The 23,449-nt window shown below is 45.7% G+C and overlaps 1 protein-coding gene across 1 annotated transcript in view; it reads right to left on the bottom strand.

Annotated features, from left to right (window-relative positions):
* PRRC2B (proline rich coiled-coil 2B) overlaps positions 1-23,449 on the bottom strand; it is a 3,584,159-nt gene that overhangs the window by 2,249,357 nt on the left and 1,311,353 nt on the right. Inside the window, exon 14 of the mRNA XM_044058194.1 lies at positions 12,550-12,748. Within this exon, the coding sequence (XP_043914129.1) occupies positions 12,550-12,748 (199 nt within the window). The remainder of the gene's footprint in view (positions 1-12,549; positions 12,749-23,449) is intronic.

Here is a 23,449-nt window from a genome sequence, read left to right as displayed (position 1 = left end):
TTTCACTCACATAAGATCCAATCCAGCAAAGCTCATGCGGATTTAGTAACCAACTGCACTGAAAGTCAAAGTTGCAGAGGTATAGACTTTTTTACCAAACTTATCCAAAGCCCTGCTCTCTTACCAAAAAGGTAGGAAATTCTGAGCAGAAACCAACTCTGAACCTTACTGGGGTTTAGAAAGACCACTAGTTTGTCAGCCACAGAATTTTTAGAGCTATTTATGGGCATCTTGCACCATGTAAAAATCGTTTTTTTAGGGGCTGGCACTCAAGATGCTATGAATGGTTCATTCAAAGCAAGAGACAGTTAAGAATGACAGCAGTGAGTGTTTTTAAGGGGACAACTTTCTGAAGGAAGATGACACTAAGACTTGTTACAGTAACACATATCTGAATTATCTTCTCTAGAATGATCACATCCACAAGTCTAATTACTCTACAGGACTTTTGTTTTTAAACTTTTCCTCACCCCCCCCCCCCAACATCAAGCATCAGTCCTTTTCCAGTCATGCCTTGTCACCTCCCCAAGCAGTTGACAGGAGCAGAATTACAGTATGAGCAGCCATCATCTTTTCCTAAGCAAGTAGGGGCATACGGTCACTGGCTTAACGTTAAGTAGATCAGACAGCATGCATACTGCCAAAAAGGACTTACAACAATGGGAGAGAAGATGAAAACTTCAAATTCTGGTCTGGATGCACTGCAATCACTGCTTGCATGCTCTTTAGTTAGAAAGCGGTTTCTGCTACAGTCTCAGTCTCTCAAATATGAGGTACTTCTGTAGCAAGCCCTTGCCAAAACCAATCCCCACTAACTCAGTAAGACAAGTTTACCCTCTCCAGCCCTCTTGTCTTGTGTTCAGCCCCACCACTTGAGCATAGGTAGCTTTGTTCACAGTCACTTTTTCCTTTTGTGCCACTGGGCTGACTCTAGCCTTACAATACTGTATGGCAATTGTTAGCTTTTTCTGCTGCACTAATACCGTCAAGTTTATACCTTGTTGGCACTTTCTAAAGTTTGCTTTCTGAAAGCAAATGGAATTTTTACCACACTGTTTTCATATATTAAAACCACTTTATGTTACAAAACAAGGCTATCAAAAATCGCTTTTTATACGCTGTCAAAATGTAGTCCAGTAGTTATTTCATGACACTTGCATTCATCAATTACATCAGCTCTGCCTACGTTTAAAGAATAGTTGTGTAAAATCTTACCATAATCACAGATGTCCTTCTCTTCCATGCTGCAGTATTCTTAGTGTGAGATTCTCCACCTCAGGCGACCCAAACATCGGCTCCTATACAAAAGCTTAAGCATGGTTGCTGCAGTTGTGTGAGACGGCACACGTAGGGCCATAAACCAGGGATCTTAAATGTGACGTCTGCACGCACAGACCTCAGAACTTAAATTGCCCAGTTGGGCAATCCAGTAGACAGCGCCAAATGTCAACAAGAAGTGTGAAGTGCCATTTGCTGGCTAGTCTGACTGTAGTCTAGAGGGTGCCCCAGGGAGCCCTTTAGACAAGTCAATAGGAAAAGGGGGTAAGATTTTACACAACTATTCTATGTCCTTCTATTCCTATGTTGCAGTATTCTTAGTGTGGGAGAGTGCCACAGCTTAGGAAGGAGTAAGTGTGGAGGTAGAGGATTCCAGAAAGCCCTGCAGAATTGCCTTAGCAAATCCTGCCCTGGCTCTGAGGACATGGTGCAATATGCAGTGCCTGGTAAAAGTGTGTTTGGTGGACCAGGTGGCTGCAACCAGAATGGAGGTTGTGTCCAGGCCTTTGAGGAAGGCTTTGGAGGATGCCACGGCCCTGCTAGAATGAGCTCTTACTCCCTGAAGTAGGTCCTTGCCATGGTGGGAATAGCAGAAGCATATAGTTTTTTCTGATCCAGCAGGAGATGGTTTGTTTGGAGACTGCCTTGCCCTGGGGGTGGGAAGGATACAAAGAGTTGGTTGGATTTTCTGATGGACTTAGTTTTTGTCTAAATAAATCCGTAGTAGTCTGTGCATGTCCAGGGAACAGAGTATCCTCTCACTATCATTAGTGGGACAGGGGAAGAAGGTGGGCAGGTGAATGGATTGGTTTATGGACAGTTAGTTGACCACATCTGGCATGAAGGAAGGGTTAGTGCGCAGGGTCACCCTATCCTTGTGGAAGGTAGTGTAGTGTGAGCAGGTCATGACAGCTTGTAACTCTGACACCCTTCTAGCAGAGGAAAGGGCCCCCAGCAGTACAGTCTTCCATGAGCACATTTGGAGCGTTGCAGCACTGACTGGTTCGAATGTAGGAAGTGTGAGTTTTTCCAGAATGAAGTTTAGGTCCCAAAGAGTTGGAACGGGCTTTCTTGGTGGTCTGATGTGCAAGACCCCCTTCAAGAATAATTTAACATCTAGCAAGACTAGTAAGGTGGTTCTAGGGGTAAGCAGGCAGAGACTGCAGACATGTGGACTTTCACTGAGTATGAAAGGCCGGCCTTGGTAAGTTCACACACAAGGACTAGATTGATATCTGCTTGAAAGGGCTCCTTGTGCCTACGAAGATACCACTTGGGGAATCTTTCCCATTTTGACATGTAGGATCTCCTTGTAGTAGGTTTCCTGGCCTCCCTCAGGACAGAAAGCACATCCTCAGAGAAGTGGTGTCTGAAGGGAATTAAAAGTTTATCACCTAGAGTGTTAAACTCAACATCTCTATGTGAGGATGAATGATCCCTTCTGTTGTGTGAGTAGGTCCACCTTGTGGGGTAACTTGTGGTGACTGCCCTTGGCAAGTGAATGTAATAGGGGGAAACAGTGTTGCCTTGGCCAACAGGGAGTCACCAGCAAGATTTTTGGTTTGTCCTTCCTGATCTTCAGGAGGACGTTCTGAATGAGAGGAAAGGGTGGAAAGGCATACAGAAACTGTCCCTTCCATGGAATGTCGAAAGCATCCACCCTCCAGCTAAGTGGGGAGTGATCCTTGGTGCAGAATTTCTTCAACTGTTTATTCTGGGGGAGAGGCAAACAAATCTACCAGAGGTGTCTCCCACCAGTGGGCAATGTCTAGAAAAGTTTCCCTGTTCAGCACCGACTCATGTTGTAGAGAGGATGATCTGCTGGGAACATCCGCTTGTTGGTTGTTCTGGGAAGGGCTGTATGTTGCCTGCAGGGATAAGTTGTTTCTGGAGGCAAGGTCCCAAATTTGGAGTGCTATCCGGCAAAGGAGGTAGGATTTTGCCCCTCCTTGTTTGTTGAAGTACCACATGACTGTACTATTGTCTGTAGGATTTGAAGGGGGCTTGGCTGCAGGATTGGAGAAAAGCTTTCAGGGCCAAAAGGACTGCTGTCATTTCCCTCACATTGACATTTCTTTTGGAGGGTAGGTTGTCAGGTGGTCTATACCATGAAGCCCTTCAAGGTAGCCCCCCATCCTAGGTCTGATGCATCTCTAAACATGTACTGTGTTGGAGTGGGGGGGGGGTTGAAGTGGAAGGCCTGGGTTAATTTGGATTTGTTGTATCCACCACCTTAGCTCTACTTTGAGCAGGGCAAGAGTTGAATCTGACATTCTACAGGGTGTTCAAGTTGGAACCACACATTCTTAAAGTACCACTGCAGTTTTCACATATGCATTCTGGCAAAAGGCAGCACAGAGATGCTGGCTGCCATTAGCCCCAGAACCCATAAGAATGGTCTTCCAGATATCTGTTGAACCTGCAGTAAGTCTTGGAAGTGGGTAGAGAGGGACAGAACTTTGCCTTGAGGGAGGAATGCCCGCATCAGGTCTGTTCTGATCCCGCAGTCCAGAAAGATTTTGTCCTGAGGAGGAGTTGGGGATGATTTTGGGATGCTGAGGGTGAACCCCATTCTTTGTAGCAGGGGAATGGTGAACTGCAGATGGTTTTGTAGGGTGTCTTCTCTTTCTGCCAGAATGAGAATGTCATCTAGACAGGGGTAAATTTCAACACCTTTGGTTCAGCAAAAAGGCGATAACAGGGCCAGGCATTTTGTGAATACCCTGGGTGCAGTAGATAAACCAAAGGGCAAGGCTGCAAATTGAAAGTGTGAACAGGGCCCAGTGAAATGCAAATATTTTCTGTGGGAGGGTTTTATGGGCATATGGAGGTAGGCCTCCTTCAAATAGTGTGAAACCATAAAGGCCTGGACTGGCAACAGTGGAAGAAGGGTTTGTAAGGATAACATTCTGAATGATGAAAATTTCGGAAAAAGTTTAGAAAGGACATATCCAGAACTGGCCTACAAGGGCCATCTTTTTTTGGGGAAAGAAATAATCTTGAGGAAAAGCCTTTGTTTTCCTTTCCTGGAGGGACAGGTTCTATAGTTCCGTGGTTCATAAGATTCCGTAGGACCTGAGGAATAATGTGTGGTTGATTTCTGGGGGGAAAATAATGTCCCTTGTAAGGGGCTTTTCTTTCCAAGAGAGGAAATATCCCTCTTGTACTACTGCCAGCACACAGTGGTCTGAGGTAATGATCTTCAAAGGGGTAGGCAGTGGGAGAAGCGGCCTGACAAGGAGAGGTGGGCAAGGCAGTCACACATTGTTGGAGCCATTTCCGTCATAAAAGGGCCATCTTTGAATAGGCTGTGAGGTGGATGGTCTGAAAGTTGTCTGCCTCCTGTTCCTTTTCTATGCCTGGAAGAGGATGGAGTTGCAGAGGAAGGGATTCGCCTGACAAAGGTAGTCTTAAGCAGGGTAATTTCTGCAACGTTTAGGAATGGGAGACACCACCAGCACGTGCTTAATGTTTTGAAGCTCTTTACTTTTCTCCTGAAGGTTTTTAAAGAGGTATGCAGACGGTTTACAAAAAGTACAGTTTTGTACCTACCATAAATGTAGATGTCCGATAGGTATTCATCTGTAGTCATCACATATGGGTTGTCCTGCCTCAGGCAGACCTTCGGTCGGCCGGATTCCAAAGTCTGGGTCCGGCGTCGGCTGATGTCGCCTCCTCCCTGACGAGCGTCTGGGGTATAAAAGCGTCAGCCGACGCCATCTTCCTCAGTTTTTCTTGCCCCAGATGCCAGGTGCCCTCTAGGAAGGCTACATTTGGAGAAATGCAATAAAAATCCAAACATTTGCAATAATATATGTATATAAACAAACAAATGTACCATAACAGATCCCCCCAGCTAGCTAATAGAGGGGTAAGTACCCAAGAAATACCACAGAGGGGAAGGAGGGAGGGTAAAACTGACTACAGATGCATACCTATCGGACATCTACATTTATGGTAGGTACAAAACTGTACTATGTCCTTAAAGGATGCATCTGTAGTCATCACATATGGGTAGAACATCATAGCCAATCTGGGGGTGGAGGAACTAAGAAAAGGATGGTGTAGCTAAGATACCCTGCAGGACAGCTGTAGCAAAGCCTGCTCTGGATCTGGAATATAAAGGTAAATTGTAATGCTTGGCAAATGTATGCACGGAGCTCCATGTGGCAGCTTCTAAAATGTCCTTGGTAGCCACCCCTCTTAAGAAGGCTGTGGAGGTGGCTGTGGCTCTCGTAGAATGAAGTCTAATATTAGCTGGTACAGTCTTTCCATGAAAGGAGTAACAAAAGCGAATGCAATTTCCTAACCATTTCGAAATAGTCTGTTTGGAAATTGCTTTTCCTCGAGTACCAGCAGCATATGCTACCAACAGCTGGTCAGCTTTTCTGAAACCTTTAGTTCTGTCCAAGTAGTAGCGCAACTGTCTGTGAATGTCTAGGGTGTGCAGCAGTTTCTCCCCTTTGTTTTGTGGATTTGGGAAGAAGGTAGGCAAGTGAATAGCTTGATTCAAGGAAACCCTGGATACCACCTTTGGCATAAATGTAGGATTAGTTCTCAATGAAACTCTGTCCTGATGAAAAATAATGAATGGCTGCACTGCCATCAAGGCCTGCAACTCCGAAACTCTTCTTGCTGAGGTTATTGCCAGAAGGAAGGCAGTCTTCCATGAAAGGTACTGTAGATCTGCAGATGCTGCTGGTTCAAATGGAGGCAGTGTTAGTTCTTCCAACACAAAGTTAAGGTCCCAAGCAGGTAGAGGTGGTTTCCGAGGAGGTTTGATGTTTTTGATTCCTCTTAGAAACTGTCTTAGTAGAGGATGAGGAAAGACAGGTGGATCAGTATTGTACTCTGCTGAAATTGCTGAAGCATGGATTTTAATAGAAGAGTAAGACAGACCATTGTGGAACATTTCTGCCAAATATTCCAGGATATGTGCCATGTTCATTACTGTCGCATCTAGGCCCTTTGTGGTGTTCCAGATGAGAAATCTTTTCCATTTTGCTGAATATGCCTTTCTTGTGGAAGGGCGGCAAGCTTCCATAATAATATCCTTCACTCTCTGGGATAGCTTATCCTGAGGAGGAGTCAAGGTATTCTCCACGCTGTTAGCTGCAAGGTTTTTAGGTTGGAATGCAGAGTTTTGTATCTGTGCTGTGTCAGTAGAAGTGGCCATAGAGGCAGATGCCATGGTTTCGTACGTGACATGCTCCTTAGCAGTGGGTACCAGTGCTGTCTTGGCCAGTCCGGGGCTATCAGAATCACTTTTGGCTGCTCTGTCCTGATCTTCAGTAACACCTTGGTCATTAATGGAATAGGAGGAAATGCATACACAGTTAGATTTCTCCAGCTGAAAGAGAGGGCGTCCACCTTCAACGCTTGTGAGTGGTATGTCCTTGAGCAGAATTTCTTCAGTTGATGATTGTGGGGGGATGCAAATAGATCTATGTCCGGCCTCCCCCAAGATTGTGCTATCTGTTGGAAGATGTCTGGATGCAGCATCCATTCGTGCGCATCCATGATATTTCTGCTTAAGCTGTCCGCCAGTGTATTGTCTTTCCCTGGCACAAACTGAGCTTGTAGCTGTATATTGAGTTTCAAGGAAAGATCCCATAGATTCATTGCCAGTCTGCAGAGAGAGTAGGAATGGGTACCCCCTTGCTTGTTTATGTACCACATCAGTGGTGTTGTCTGTCCTTATTAGTAGGTGGCCTTGATGCAGAAAGAGTTTGAAGGCCTCGATTGCATGTATCACTGCTAGCATTTATTTTTGATTTATGTGCATGCGTAGCTCCTTTCGTGACCACTGTCCTTGGATACCTCTGCCCTCCATGTGTGCTCCCCAACCTAGGTCTGAAGCATCCGTTGTAATAGTTTGGGAGGTTTTTGGCTTTGTGAAGGGCAACCCCTTGTTGGAATGGCTGGCCTGAGCCCACCACAGAAATTCCTTTTGAAGGCATGGAATGAGTGGGACTAAAGTTTCCAAACTGTGACTGTGCTGAGTCCATAAACTCCTTGAGTACCACTGTAGCTTTCTCATATGTAGCCTTGCTTGTGGAATCAAGAGAATACACGATGCCATGTAACCCAGGGCCTGCAGGATTTTCCATGCAGTCAGCTGAGTTTGTCTTGTCAGATTCTTGAAGTAATCCGGTAGTTGTCTGTTTTTCGTCTGTGAGATAAGCCATTTGGGTGGTTGTATTTAGATCCGCACCCAGAAAGGTTATTCTTTGGGATGGGACATGTCTTGATTTGTGCATGTTAACTGTATATCCCAAGGCCTGTAGAAGATTGATGGCATAATTTAAGTCCTTTATCAAAGTTTGTTGGCTGTCCACTTGTATAAGGCAGTCATCCAGATATGGGTATATTTGAATCCCCTGAAGTCTGCAGTGTGCTATTACTGATGCCAGGCATTTCGTGAATACTCTGGGCGCAGTAGATAAGCCAAAGGGCAATGCTGAGAATTGATAATGCTCTGACCCTGTAAGAAATCTGAGGTGTCTTCTGCAACTTTGTCTGATAGGGACATGCAGGTATGCCTCCTTGAGGTCTAGAGTCACCAGCCAAGACCCCTTGCCCAGCATGGGAAGGAGTTGCTGTAGAGTCAGCATTTTGAATTTTGGCACAATGAGAAGTATTCAGTGCGGACAAGTCGAGAATTGGTCTCCATTGATGCTCTTTTCTTGGAACAAGGAATAGTCTGGAGTAAAATCCTTGGCTTTGTTCTGAAATAGGAACTTTTTCTATGGCTTTCATTTGTAGTAAGTTTGAGATTTGTTTCAAAGTCTCTGCCCTTTGATTTGGTGGCAGACCTGGCATGCCTTTTCTTTTTGGCAATGTGTGGAAATGGAACCTGTATCCGTTGTCTATTATTTGGAGTGTCCATTTGTCTCTTGTAATGCTGTGCCAATTTTTTGAGAATAAAGAAAGCTTTCCGCCCAAAGGTGCTTCTAATTGAGCCCTGGTTGGCGGAGTCAAAGCAAAGTCATTGAGTTTGTCCTTGTGCAGCAGTTGCAGGTCCTGAACTGCCTGTCTGGATTGGAGGTTGCCATTGACGGCCTCTGTAGGAGCCCCTAGCTTGCCCTCTACCTCTGGCACGCCTGTTCCTGCCTCTCTGAAATCTTTCTGTGTCCGGAAAGGACCAATTCTTAGAAGGCCAATTTCTGCTGAATCTTGGCAGTTGGACTTGAAGAAAATCCTTAACTGTTTGTACAGATTTTGCCTTTTCCTCAAATTTCTTTAGGACTTCTTGAACAGTGGAACCAAATAACTTTTGTTTTTCCAGTGGAGCATCCAAAAGCTTAGCTTTAACATGGTCTGGCAGAGATTGTTCCTTCAGCCAAGCATGCCTACATATGACAACACCTGTCACTGCTGACCTACATGAAGCTTCCAATGCATCATAACCACACTGCAGGAAATGGTTGCTAACCTGCTGGGAGTTATGTACCAGATCCTGAAGGGATTTGCGGTCAAGGGGTTCAGTAGAAGACAGTTTCTTATGCATTTTTTCTAACAAATACTCTTGGTACTGTATCATATGAAATTGACAATTTAAAGCCCTCATGGCAAGAGTGGCAGAAGTATACACTTTTTTACCCCATCTCTCTAAAGCCCTGGACTCCTTTGCAGAGGGGAGTGGGTTCTTAGTAGTAACAGCTGCAACCCCTTTAGGGCCCTGTGAAATAGTTTCAGGATCAGCAGAGTGGGCCTTGTAAAGAAAATTATGTGAATCCGGGACCCTGTAATACCTATTGGGCTTAACAGGGGCCGGAGGCAGAGTGTCAGGGGTCATACTAGAGTCAGAATACACATCATCAATGACATTTAAAACAGGAGGAATAGCCAAAGGTCTATGCTGAGGTAAATGAAGAAAAGTTCTTAGTCTTTTCCTGGAATCAGAATATTCCTGGCCCTGCCATTTGAAATGCTCTCGCATAGAGTGAAGGGTCTTCCCCAAAGGAGAGCTCTTCAGGAGGGGAGGCTGAAGGGATAGATTCCTCTGCATCCGAATCCTCGTAAGCCGAATAAACCTCCTCCTGGTAGTCCGAGTGATCCGAGCCATCAGAGGCCTCCTTTGAGGATAGGGGATCAGGGGGATCTACCCTGGGCCTTTTGTCTAGAGGAGGTTGGGAGCCCCTGTCCGGATGGGGCTGAGAGCCCCTGATTAAAGAGATACGGTCCTCTGCTAAGGTTAGAATCTGTGAACTAGAAGAGGGTCCCTTGAGGAATAACCCTGGGAGTCATGGCTTTAGTGCGTTTAGCAGCTTTAGCCCTGGTGAAGGCCTTAATGGACATGGATGCAGGAGGCCTAGCTGCACCACGTGCTGGTGTAGCTTTGTCTAAAGGTATGGTGTCGGAAGACTCCAAAACACCAGTTTCTGAAGGCAATTCTGTAACCGACTCGGTAGGAGCCTCCGGGGCCGAGGCTGTCGGTTGTACTGTTTCAGGGTTCGGAAGTTCCAAGGACTCGGTATCAGCAGAGACCGAGGCACTCGCGGTAAGCCTAGCCGCGGTTTCAGCCGAAACCGCGGCCCACGTGGGTCGGTCCTTGTCTCTCCGTTTCTTAGTTAAATGTGAAGTCGGGGTTTCCGACGGCATTATATATGAAAAACTAGCCCCAAAAAACTCCTCTGCGAACTCCGACCGACATCCAAGACTGCGTCGGTTGAAGGAAGCGCAGGCTGAACAGGCCGAGACGTCATGGTCTGGGCCTAAACAGGGGAGACAGTAAGAGTGGAAATCCTTATGAGGTATTTGCTTCCCACAAGTTAAACAATTATTAACTTTATCTAACATCGGCTGAGGCAAGAAAGAGTCCCCAACGGGGTACTTAGCTTTTGAAGTCTTCGGATAGCTGAATTACAGGAGCTGGCCGACCAGCACTTGCGAACTGCTTCTGCTTCGGGCACCACGCGGCAAGAAAGACTGAGGAAGATGGCGTCGGCTGACGCTTTTATACCCCAGACGCTCTGACGTCGAGGAGGAGGCGACATCAGCCGACGCCGGACCCAGACTTTGGAATCCGGCCGACCGAAGGGCTGCCTGAGGCAGGACAACCCATATGTGATGACTACAAATGCATCCTTGAAGGACATCAGGAGGTTGTGGTCTAGTGGGGCACCAAGAACTTTAGACATGATGTCCTCTGGTAAGGGTTGAAGGCGCAGCCATGAGTATCGGCGTAGTACTGATGCAGAAGCAGAAGACCTTGCAGAGGCCTCTGCTGCATCATAACTGCATATAATAGAATGTCTGGCCACTTGAGAAACCAGGGACACTTTTGATGCTACGTCTGTTTTTCTAGGGCAGCCAGGCATGGAAGACAGGAGGGTAGAAGCTTGGAATACAAGGTCCAAAGCATATTTTATCATATGGGTTTGGTAGTTGACAGCTGGGAAGGTTAGGGTGGAGTACGTATAAACCTTCTTGCCTCTTATGTCCATGTTTTTAATGTCTTTATTAGTAGGCAAAAGAGACTATGAAGGAATCAGTCCTGACTGCTAGTCAGGGGAAACAGCAATGACTGTTTAGTCTGCCAGGGGTTATTTTACCAGGGATTTTTGTTCATCTGGTACTTTACAGAAATGGTCAGGCCTCTTAGGAGCAGGAGGTTGAGAGTCTGGGCTTTTTGATGCTGAAAAGAATGCATCAAGGTAGTCAGATATAACTGGTAGAATGGCTGAAGGGGAAGAACATTCCACTTGAAGTAACTCAAAGTATCTCTTTTGAGTTTCAGTCATTTGGGAAGTGGCCCATTTAAAGTATTCTTTCATCTTTGTGATGGTCTCCTCAAAGGTGATATCCTCTGGTGGAGAGTCCCCTTCTATGGATTCTTTATCAAGGGAATAATATTCTAGTGGAGAAGCAATTTGAGATGAGTAAGTAATGGAATCATCAGAAGATGAACAGTAAGGCTCTTGTTCTTCCCCTTCATGGGAAGTGAGAAGGTGGAGAGAAGAAGCTGAGGCAGGCCTAGGGCTGAGAACAAGAATGGTGGAAGGGGAAGAGGTCGTGGGCCTAAGGGCCATGAAGGCCTGCAAAAAGGACAGAGTCAAAGATTTCCAGTCTGGAACTCCCTTGGGTGGGGGGGGGGGGGTAGGTGTTTAGTTTTCTGCTTCCTTTTTAAAGGAGTAGCCCTAGGAGAAGGCCTGGTTTTCAGGGGCCTGGATTGGACCTGGGGCTTCAGGTAGTGACATCTCAGTCAGTCCGGCATTGTCTGCCCCCCCTCGACATCGGTAGGAACCAACATCTGAGCAGTCTCAGTGGATGTGGCGGCCGTTACTTCTGAAGCGGCTTCCTCGAGGGGAGTCAACAAAGTAGACAGTTCTATCGGACGTCCCTCAGCTCCTAAATTGGAAGATGCCGGGATGTCTGATGGCGGAGAGGCAGAATTACTAGGCCTTGGAACCTTGGCCTTTTTCCGTGGTGGTTCTGCCAGGGCGGACGGCTCAGGATCCATCCAGAGTGCTAGCTTTTTAAGCCTTTGGTTTTCTAGATAAAGATTAAGGGCGGCCAGATGGTTTCGGAGGGTCTTTGGTACAAAGGAAGGGCAAATAGGGCAAGTAGTATGGTCATGTTCTCTGCCTAGGCAGAAAATGCAACGGCCGTGCGTATTCTTATATGGAATCTGGCTCCTGCATCGGCGTTTACCCTTCTTAGTGGACATTGGCTAACTGGGGAGGGGGGGCAGCAAACCAAGCACAAGCAAGTAAAATAAAACAAAATCCACAATGGCGTACTTCCGACATTTTCAAAGCAGAGGAGCGAAGAGATCACTGCAACTATCTACTGCAGATGAAAAGTTCTGAGGTCTGTGCATATAGACGTCACATTTAAGGTCCCTGGTTTATGGGCCCTGTGTGTGATGTCCCACACACCTACAGCAACCAGGCTTAAGCTTTTGTATAAAAGCCAACACTGGGGTCCGCCTGAGGCAGGGAATCCCACACTAAGAATTCTGCAACATAGGACATCACTTGTTTCTAATGTGCTGTTAATGTCACCAAATGCTTTCATTGTAAATTTGACTTTTTATTCTACTTAAACTAACTTCCCAAAGTGTGACATTTAAAATGCTGTCAAATGTTTTCCTACTTCACTGTACTTATTTTGCATACTTACTGCCAATCAGGACATGTGACTGAAGAGAGTGCAGGTTTTTCACATTGTTTGAGAAATTATGAAAACTTGGCTTTTAGAAGACAACTAAAATGGAAGCTGAAGCTTAAAGGATATGGCTGTGATGCATATAAAGTGCCCAAGTACCTGAAGGATGGACAGCAGGATAAAAATCAACATGGCTACGATTCTGAGTCATCCGTGGATCCATGTAGGAAGGCATCATCATCCACAGAGGGTCAAAGCCCATTATCTGTGGAGGCTGAGGGTAGAATGAACGCTGATGGGAGTGGGATGAAGAAGAAAACCCTTGTGGCTGCCACTGCTGCATTTTATAAAACTGCTCCTGAAATGAGAAAATTAAACATTTGCATATACATGAATAATGCTCAATTACATACAAACTCTACTTCCTAAAACTACTAAATTATAACAATACTAAATAAAATGTCTCAGCAGTAATGCTAAGGGCTCAGTTCAACCACTCCCCCACTTCGAAAAAGTTGAGTTAGTAGCTACATTTCAGCTCTTTCACTTGGGACATGGAAAAAAACAGTACAGCTGCAAACAATACAAACATTCAGATGACCAGCAATAAAAAAAAAAAATTAAACAAAACTTCCAAAAAGGTGGCAGGTGAGCAAGGAGCCACCATAACTGCTGACTACAAAAAGTAAGTGCATGTTAAAACAACCTGTGTGTAACAGCACAACACAATGATCTAAGCCCAATGGTACAGCAGCAGGGCATCCACTTGCAACACCAACACAGAACCAACTAGTGACCAAGGTAAGCTGGAAGGCCATCAAGGGGTAAGGCTTAGGTAGCTTTATCACCTTGTTTACCTCAAGAAAGGATTAGCAAAAGCTAAACTACTCAGTCACAGGCACATGTGCATAAATGGGAGCAAGGACAGAGTAGTGTGGGAGCACCTACTGACATCAGCTTACATCAGTGTACTCCCCTCTTTGAAATCCTATGAATATTTAAAAACATCTGTATCGCATGCTTAGTGCAGGCTGAAATGCATCGATCTCCAATGTCCAGCCCCCCCCCCCCCCAAAAAAAAAAAACACAGATGGATGATCTCCCAGATGTGCTCTCAAGCCGACACTCCAGTACACATGGTAGGGGAGACCAGTGGCAGTGATCACCTGCAGATGGTCATCTTGGCACACAATGAACAAATGTTTAACTCAGAAAATAAAAAGGCAACCCCCGAAATACAGTGAAATCAACACCAAATTTCAGCAGTAGCAGGAGAATGAAAAACAGAAGAAACTTAACAGGAGCAGTGCTGAAAACCCCTTCACATCCTAAATGCCCTACACAACAGTACTTCATAAAGTGCAAACTACTGGAAAAGAGGGTGTAAAATAAATCTGCACAAAGTCTTGTGAAACAGTGTACTCTGTCTTGAAGGCTCACAGCAACCTGTATGTCAGCAACAAAATAATGCAATGAACCCAACAAGATTTCCTTTACTACAGTCTACTTTTCTAATACTAATTCAAGGCTGCAAATGACAAACTGTGTGAAATACTTACCTTAGTGGGTTACCTCAACATCAAGTACATTTTGTAGCAGTAATAGCATGCACAGGCATCATACCAACACCACAATACAGGCCAGCTTTCTTCCCATGCCATCCAATGCCTTACAAGTACTACAGCACCACTCCTGGGGGGACAGGGGGTTCCTAAGTTCTAAGCAAAAATTCCACAAAGGGCACACATGGATCCATATATAACAATAAATCCGCTAAACGGCAAGTCAGTGCCTCAGTGGGATGACCTATATGCAAGTTGGTGGGATAAGTTAATTCCTCAAAGGGTCAGCACGCCATGCACACTACTACCCCTAGGCTCAATTAATCATGATATAAAATGACAGCTCCTATCCGCATCGCACCAATAGGACTGGACAGACAGATTTATCAAAGTATAAAGTGCAATTGCATAAGAACTTATCATAAAAGTAAACTGTTGCACTAACTGATGGGATGACCTGCAAGCATTGCAGTATGCCCGGCCAACATACCAAAAAGTACAGTTGTGTACGCTTATCATAAATGTAGATGTTAGAGTGTCTTCACTGTTGCAGTCATCACTGTAGGGTTCTTCATGCCGGCAGGCAGCCCTCAGTCGGCCAGAATCCCAAAGTCTGGGTCCGGAGTCGGCTGTACAGTCATCCTCCCTGACGGAGCGCCAGGGGGTACAAAGCTCCCAGCCGACGCCATGTTCTCCACTTTTTCTTGCCCCAGATGTCAGGTGGCCAAAAGTAAAGGCTAAAAGTAAGGTACAACAAAACCCCATACCCTGTAGCAAATACACCTCAGAAGAAGGGTGAAGCAGGGAACCATACTAATGAGAGAATAAGGGGGGACAGGGGGGTAGGTAACCCAGGCTGCAACAGTGAAGACACTCTGACATCTACATTTATGGTAAGCGTAAACAACTGTACTATGTTCGTGTTTCACTGTTGCAGTCATCACTGTAGGGTTGAATCCCAAAGCTGAGATAAAGGGTGGAGGTTACTGAGTAGAAGGGGCGGCTAGAAGGCCTTGCAAGACTGCAGAAGCAAAGCCTGCCCTGGACATAGAATAAAGAGGTAGATTATAGTGCTTAGAGAAAGTATGCACTAAACTCCAAGTTGCAGCTTCCAAAATATCTTTGGTAGGTACTCCCCTGAGAAAAGCAGCAGAAGTAGCAGCAGCTCTGGTAGAGTGAGTCCTGATTTTTCCTGGGATTTGCTTTCCATGATGTGAGTAACAAAATCTGATTCCATGAGCAATCCATTTTGAAATGGTCTGTTTTGAAATAGCCTTGCCTTGGGAATTTGCTGCATAAGAAACAGACAGCTGTTCTGTTTTTCTGATATCCTTGGTTCTGTCCAGGTAAAAACGAAGCTGCCTGTGCACGTCCAAAGAATGCAAGATCCTCTCCCCCTTTTGTGGATTAGGGAAAAAGGTTGGTAGGTGAATAGTTTGGTTTAAAGCCACTTTAGAAACCACTTTAGGCATGAAAGTAGGGTTAGCCCTTAAAGAAACCCTGTCTTGATGAAAAATAATGTAAGGTTCCAGAGCCATGAGTGCTTGCAACTCCGAGACTCTCCAGGCTGAAGTCAAAGCCAGTAGGATAGTGGTCTTCCATGATAAATACTTTATATCAGATGTGGCAGCAGGCTCAAAAGGAGGTAGAGTAAGTTTTTCCAGAACATAGTTGAGGTCCGAGGCAGATATGGGTGGTGTCCTAGGGGGGCTTTAAATTCTTTGCTCCTCTGAGATATTGTTTCAGAAGTGGATGTGGAAAAACTGGAGGATCTGTATTGTAATGTGCAGAGATAGCTGAGGCATGCATTTTTATGGAGGAAAAGGATAAACCCTTATGTAACATGTCTGTCAGGTAATGTAAAATCAATGGAATATTAGGAATTAGAGGAACTGAATCCTGAGCATGCATCCAGGTGCAAAATATCTTCCATTTACCTTCATAAGATTTTCTAGTGCTAGGCAGTCTGGCTTCTAAGATAACATCCATGACTTGTTTGGAAAGGGTAGGATTAATCATAGATCCTGAATACGCCAGGCTGCGAGTTTTGATATGAGAGTGCAGAACCTGGCCCTGGTGTTGGGACAAAAGATTTGGAATCTGAGGTAGAATGCAAGGAGGCTCCTGGGATAGATTCATCAGTGCTGAGTACCAAAATTGTCTAGGCCAATTTGGAGCCAGTAAAATCATCTTGGGTTTGTCCTGTTTTATCTTTAATAACACCCATGGAAGAAGAGGTAGAGGAGGAAAGGTTCCTCCAACTGAATGAGAGAGCATCAACTTTCCATGCTAGTTTGTGAAATGTCCTTGTGCAAAAAGTCTGTAACTGGTAGTTGAGGGGAGATGCAAATAGATCTATGTCCGAGCAGCCCCAGGCTTCTGTAATCTGGAATATTTGGGTGTCTAGCATCCACTCGTGTGGGTATGACAGGTTCCTGCTCAGGCTGTCTGCCAGAATATTTTGTTTCCCTGGCAGGAACTGAGCTTGTAGGTCCACTTTGCAAGCTAGCGCTGTGTTCCATAGAGTCATGGCCAGTCTGCAAAGGGGGAGGAGTGTGAACCCCCTTGCTTGTTTATGTACCACATGACTGTAGTGTTGTCTGTCCGTATCAGTAGTTGCCCTGGATGTAGAAGATCCCTGAAAGCCAAGAGGGCATTCTGCACAGCTAACATCTCTTTTAAATTGATATGTAGGTGCTTCTGATCCTCTGTCCAAAAACCTTGCAGGCCTTTCCCCTGCAAGTGGGCTCTCCATGCGTAATCAGAGGCATCCGTGGTTAACACTTGGTAGGCTGGAGGCAGACTGAAGGCTTTCTCCTTGTTTTGAAGACATGCCATGGGCCCACCAATGGAACTTCTTTTGCAGGCAAGGCAAGACAGCAATCTGTGTGTCTAGACTGTGACAATGCTGGGACCATACGCTTTTTAGGTACCATTGTATCTTTCTCATATGCAGTCTTGCATGTGGTATGAGAAGGATGCAGGAGGCCATGTAGCCCAAAGCCTGCAGGAATTTCCTTGCAGTTAGCCGAGAAATTAATGCCAGGATTTTGAAAGTTGAAGCCAGCTGAAGTTGTTTTTCGGATGTCAGGAATGCCATCTGGGTTGTTGTGTTTAAAAGAGCACCCAGAAAAGTTATCTGTTGTGTGGGTGTCAAATTTGACTTTATGTTCACAGTGAATCCCAGGTACTTGAGTAGATGTTGAACAAAATCCAGGTGCTGGAGTAAGACATCCTTGCTATCTGCTTGAATAAGGCAGTCGTCCAGATAAGGGTAAATTTGAATTCGCTTGAGTCTGCAGTAAGCTACTACTGGTGCCAGGCACTTGGTGAAGACCCTGGGCGCAGTAGACAAGCCAAAGGGCAGCACAGAGAATTGGTAATGGTTCGAGCCTGCCTTGAACCTGAGGTATCTTCTGCACTCCTGTCTGATAGGAATGTGTAGGTAAGCCTCCTTTAAATCCAATGTCACCATCCATGCATTTTTGCTCAACATTGGCAGGAGCTGCTGCAGAGTAAGCATCTTGAACTTTGGTATCTCCACGAAAGTATTTAAGACCGACAGATCCAGGATGGGTCTCCAAAGAATTTTGTTTTCTGGGAACTAGAAAGAGTCTTGAGTAAAAGCCTTGCCCAGTCTCTGATTGTGGAACCAGTTCTATGGCCCTCATAGCCATGAGGGATCCCACCTGGTTTAATGCCTCTGCCCACTGGTGTTTTGGTAGGTCTGGCCATCCGTTTGGTCTTGGCAAGGAATGAAAGTGGAATTTGTAACCTCTTGAAGCTACATCCAGAACCCACTTGTCTTGGGTTATGTAAGTCCAATTTTGGTGAAAGAGAGTTTTCCTCCTAGAGGGGCTTCCAGGAGAGAGGTTCCTGGAGCCATGCAGGGGGAGTCATTGAGCCCGTTTCCTATAAGATTGAGGTCTGTCCTCTCCACCCCTGGGGGTGGAAGCACTCCACTGTCTAGGTCTATAAGAGGTCTGTGCTTGGGTCCTCCCTCTGGGGCGCCTATATCTACCCCTCTGAGGCCTGCCCGAGCTGGGAAAGGACCAACTTTTAGTTGGCCAATTTCTGATTTGTTCCCTTAACCAAGCATGACTTCTAATGACCGTGCCAGTGGCAGCCGCCCTGCATGAGGAATCCAAAGCATCAAAACCACAGTGTAAGGTATGTTTCCCCACCTGCTCAGGTGCATGCATCAAATCGTGTAATTCCTTATTATCTGCACATGCAGAAATGGTACCTAGCTTTTGTTTCATAACAGACAGAAGAAATTGCTGATATTTTAGCATATAAAATTGACAATTTAAAGCCCTAATGGATAAAGTAGCAGAAGTGTACACTATTTTGCCCCATCTCTCCAAAGCTCTAGAATCCTTATCTGACGGAATAGGGTTCTTAGCAGTGGCGGCCCCTGAGAAATGGTTTCTGGATCAGCAGTAGGATTTTTATAAAGAAACTGGTGGGAGTCCGGGACTCTAATATCTATCAGGCTTTGCAGGGTCTGGAGGAAGAGAGTCAGGAGTTAAATTAGCCTCAGAAAAGACATCATCCACAATATCCAAAATAGGAGGAATAGCCAGGGGTCTGTGTTGGGGAAGAAGGAGGAAATCTCAAAGCCTTCTCTTAGATTCAGAGTACTCCTGTCCTTCCCAGTGAAAATGTTCCCTCATGTAATGTAAAGTTTCCCCAAAAGAAAAATCCTCAGGGGGAGAAGCTGAAAGAATGGATTCCTCAGCATCAGAATCCTCATAAGGAGGGAAACTATAATCCTGTTCAGAAGAAAACACTGAAGAAATAGATGCCTGATCAGAGGATTCACAGGCCAATTCTTGTCTTGGCCTTTTGTCTGGAGGGGGATGTGAACCCCTAATCATAGTTAGTAAGTGCTCTGCCATTTTAAGCATTTGTTTTTGTGATTTAGGTCCCGCATCAGACGAGGCCTGGGCTTGAGTCTGTTTTTGAAGGAGTCTTTGCCTTTGTCTTTGCCTTTATCTGAAGCTGCGTAGGCCTGAAAATCCCCTCGGAAGCTGGTACCTGCACAGCGGCTCCGGACCCATCCGAGGGAGCAGTGTCCGAAAATCCTGCACCTGGAGTACTCAAAGGCCTAGTTGGCTCCTTGTGGGAGTCCGTTTCGGCAAGCGGTTCTGTAGTGGCCGACGACAGGTGCTGCGAAAGCGCCTCACTGACGACGGCTGAACCTGCAGCTGGCTCTGCTTGTAAACAGTCGTCTGATTTGGACCTCTGAGGACTGTCCTTATCCTTGCGCTTGTGAACTCCGGTAGTCGGAAGCGTGTCCGACATTGTAATTAAATAGCCTGCCAAAGTAGTGAAAAGCAAAACCGTATCTCCGCTTAATAGTACGTTGATTAAATCAAGCACAAAACCGACAACTAGCTACGTCGTGGTCAGAGCCTAGACAAGGAATACAGTAAGAGTGGAAATCCTTATGAGGTATTTGCTTCCCACATGAAATACAATTATTAACTTTTTCTGACATCGGACTGGAGCAAGAAAAAAGTTTCCCCAACGGGGTACTTAGCTTTGAGAAAAGTCTTCGGAATGAACCACCAAAAATATCAGGAGTCAGCCGACCGGCACTTGCAAACTGCTTCCACCTTCCCGTCTGCCCCCACGGCAAAGCCAACTAGCAGCTGTTCAGATTTTCTGAGAGGCATAGTCTTGTCCACATAAAATCTAAGTCGTCTATGCACGTCCAAAGAATGCAGTATTCTTTCTCCTTTGTTTTGTGGATTCGGAAAAAAGTAGGCAAATGAATGGACTGATTTAGGGCCACACTAGACACCACCTTGGGCATAAAGGAAGGATTGGTCCTGAGGGAAACCCTGTCCGCATGGAAGATGAAGGGCTTCACTGCCATGAGAGCCTGTAATTCAAACACTCTTCTTGCTGAAGTGATGGCTAGAAGGAAGGCTGTTTTCCAAGAAAGGACTTTCAACTCTGCAGTTGCAGCCGGTTCAAATGGAGGGAGAGTGAGCTTCTCCAATACAAAGTTAAGGGTCCCAGGCTGGAGTAGGGGCTCGCTTGAGGGGGTCTTACATTTTTAGCCCCTCTGAGGAATTGCTTTAACAGGAAGTGAGAGAAGAGGGGTGGGTTCAGTATTGCAATGTGCTGAAATGGCAGAGGCATGAATTTTAATTGACGAGAAGGATAGGCCCTTTTGGAGCATTTCTGTTAAGTACTGAAGAATATGAGGTAAGCTGGGCACTGTAGTGTCCATCCCCTGAGTCTGGCTCCAGGAAGAGTACCTCTTCTACTTTTCAGCATATGATTTTTTAGTACTAGGTCATCTTGCTTCCAGAATGACATCTAGCACCTGCTTACTGAGAGATGTTATTGGAGAGCTCGAGGAATTAGTCATGCTGCCAGGTTCAGGATTTGAAGCTGAGGGTGCAGAATCTGGCATGACTGCTGCGACAGCAGGGAAAGTTGTCAGAGGTAGGTGCCAAGGATCCAGCACTATCATACTGCACAAGAGGGGGCACCAGTGATGGCGAGGCCAGTCTGGTGCAATCAGTATTGTCCTTGGTTTAATCTTTAGCAGAACCTTCGAGAGGAGAGGCAGAGGGGGAAAGGCATAAACTGAGGCTTTGCCAGGTAAAGGACAGGGCATCCCCTATCCAAGCTTAACTGTGGGGAATCCTTATGCAGAATTTGCCCAATTGGTAGTTCTGAGGGGATGCAAACAGGTCCATCTCTGGAGTCCCCCATTTGTTCCTCAAGAGGTTGAATATTTTTGGTTCCAGTTTCCATTCATGTGGGTCCATGAGACTTCTGCTTAGGTTGTCTATCAGGGAATTTAGCTTGCCTGGCAGGAATTGAGCTTGTAAGTGTACTTAATAGCTCAAGGCTGTGTTCCACAGAGCCATGGCTAGTCTGCAGAAAGGGTACGAGTGGGTTCCCCCCTGCTTGTTTATGTACCACTTCACTTTGGTGTTGTCTGTCTAACAAAAAATGTCCTGGAAGGATGTGGTCTTTGAAGGCCATCAGGGAATTCTGTACCGCTAACATTTCTTTTTGATTGATATGCAGGTGCATCTGACTCTGGTTCAATTTGCCCTGAATGCACTGCCCTGACAAGTGAGCCCCCCATGCATAGTCTGATGAGTCTGTAGTCAGGGTTTGGGCGGCAGGGGGGTAGATTGAAAGGGAGCCCCTTGTTGAAGTGGCAGGCCTCTACCAACCAAAGGAACTCTGTCTTTATACAAGGAATGATAAGAATCATTGGATTCCAGATCGTGAGAATGTTGACAACATAGACTTTTTGGATACCACTGTAGTTCTCTCATATGCAGTCTTGCATATGGAATTAGTAGAATGCAAGAGGCCATGAACCCCAGGGCTTGCAGGATTTTTCTTGCAGACAGCTGGGTCTTTGTGGCTATTAGTTTGAAGTAGTCTGTCAAATTTGTTTCTCTCGCATGAGGTAAGCCATCTGGGAAGTTATGTTCAAGCTTGCTCCCAGGAAAACTATTTGTTGGCAGGGTACTAGATGAGATTTCTTTTCATTTATGGTGTACCCCAGTGAGGTTAGAAGTTTCTTTACAAATGCCAGATGTTTTAATAGCAAGTCCTGGCTTTCTGCCTGAATCAGACAATCGTCCAGGTATGGGTATATTTGAATATCTCTCTGCCTGCAAATGCAATGGCTGGAGCTAGGCAGTTTGTGAATACCCTGGGCGCAGTAGATAAGCCAAAAAGAAGTGAAGAGAACAGATAGTGCATACAGCCTGCTCTGAAGCGTAGGTATTTCCTGCAAGATTCCCTTATTGGAATGTGCAGTTAAGCTTCCTTTAAGTCTAGGGTTGCCAACCAGGCATTTTTGCCTAGCATAGCATAGGAAGCAGCTGTTTAAGTGTTAGCATTTTGAATTTGGGGTTTACCAAAAAGGTGTTTAGAATAGAGAGGTGCAGGATAGGATGCCAGGAACTGTCTTTTCTGGGTATGAGGAAAAGTCTTGAGTAAAAGCCATCTCCCCTTTCTTCTGCTGGGACAGGCTGATTAGCCCTGATACTTAGGAGAGAGAACATGATGTTGAGCCTCTGCCCACCGATTTGGGGGTACGTCTGGCCAACCTTTTGGGGTTGGTAAGGTGTGGAAGTGGAATCTTTATCTTTGGAAAACTGTTTAAAACCCATTTGTCCTGGGTAATGAGTTCCTAGTTTTTGGCATGCCGGGCAATCTTTCTCCCTATGGGAGCAGGCAGTTGAGCAGGGATTGGAAGGGTTAAGGTTAAGTCACTGTGACATTTTTCCATAGGGGGGTGTCTTACTACTACCAGCTTTGGAAGTGGGAGCCCCCCACTGCTTGGGCCTGTGTGTACATTGAGACTGTAGCCTAGGTGGGTCTGCTGTTCCGGGGTTTGGACTGAAGGCCTGGAAGAGAACAGAAAGGACCAATTCTTAGAAAGCCAATGCCTACTAAATCTTGGAGGATGTACTTGCAGGAAATCTTTAACAGTTTGCATAGATTTAGCTTTTTCCTCCATCTTTTTAAGGACGACTTCTGCTTTGTTGCCAAACAGGCGGTCTTGGTTTAAGGGAGCATCCAGCAATTTAGCTTTAACATGACCTGGCAAGTTTTGCTCCTTAAGCAAAGCATGCCTTCCAAGTACGGACCCAGTGACAGCAGCCCTGCAAGATGCTTCTAAAGAGTCAAAACCACAAAGCAAAGTATGTTTAACAACTTAAGCACAGCCAGGAATTAACATAATTTTCTGTTTAAGTAGTCCCATAATATGCTGCTGACACTTGAACATATGAAATTGGCAGTTTAAGGCCCTAATGGCCAAAGTAGCAGAAGTGTATACCTTCTTACCCCATCAGTCCAAGGCCCTGGAATCTCTATCAGAAGGGGTAGGCTTTTGGCAGTAGTAGCGTTAATGCCTTTTGGTCCTTGGGAAATGGTCTCTGGATCCGCTGTAGGATTCTTGAAGAGGAACTTGAGTGTGTCAGGTACTCTCTAATACTGATCAGGTTTTCTGGGAGCTGGAGGTAAAGTGTCTGGGGCCAGGCTGGATTCCAAGAAGGCAACAGGAGGGATAACTATAGGACTGTGCTGAAGGAGGAGTAGGAATTCTCTAAGCCTCTTTTTGGAGTCACAGTAATCCTGGCTTTCCCAGCAGAAATGCTCCCTAAGTGTGTGCAAGGTTTCACCAAAAGAAAAATCTTCTGGAGAGGAAGCAGAGGGAATGGAATCCTCTGCATCAGAATCCTCATAGGTAGATAAAGGCAAATCCTGGAGGTAAAGCTCTCTCCAACCAAGACTGAACTTGACAGTCATGAGGAGAAGATAAACATTTGCCACACACCACACTTATCACATAGTCTAACTAAATCTACACCACCATAATCCACACAGTAACACAAAAACATTCGCGGAGGCTCTCAATAATAATCTGTCTAAGCAACAGGGATCTCCAAAGCAGAAATGCAAGCAACCTCCATCCCCCAACACAACCCAAATGACACACA

The sequence above is a fragment of the Protopterus annectens genome, chromosome 16.part0 (assembly GCF_019279795.1).
Source record: "Protopterus annectens isolate FY-2018-M chromosome 16.part0, PAN1.0, whole genome shotgun sequence".
Classification (NCBI taxonomy): Eukaryota; Metazoa; Chordata; order Ceratodontiformes; family Protopteridae; genus Protopterus; species Protopterus annectens.
Note: the sequence above shows the minus strand (reverse complement) of the source record. Positions and strands in the feature narration are given on the sequence as shown.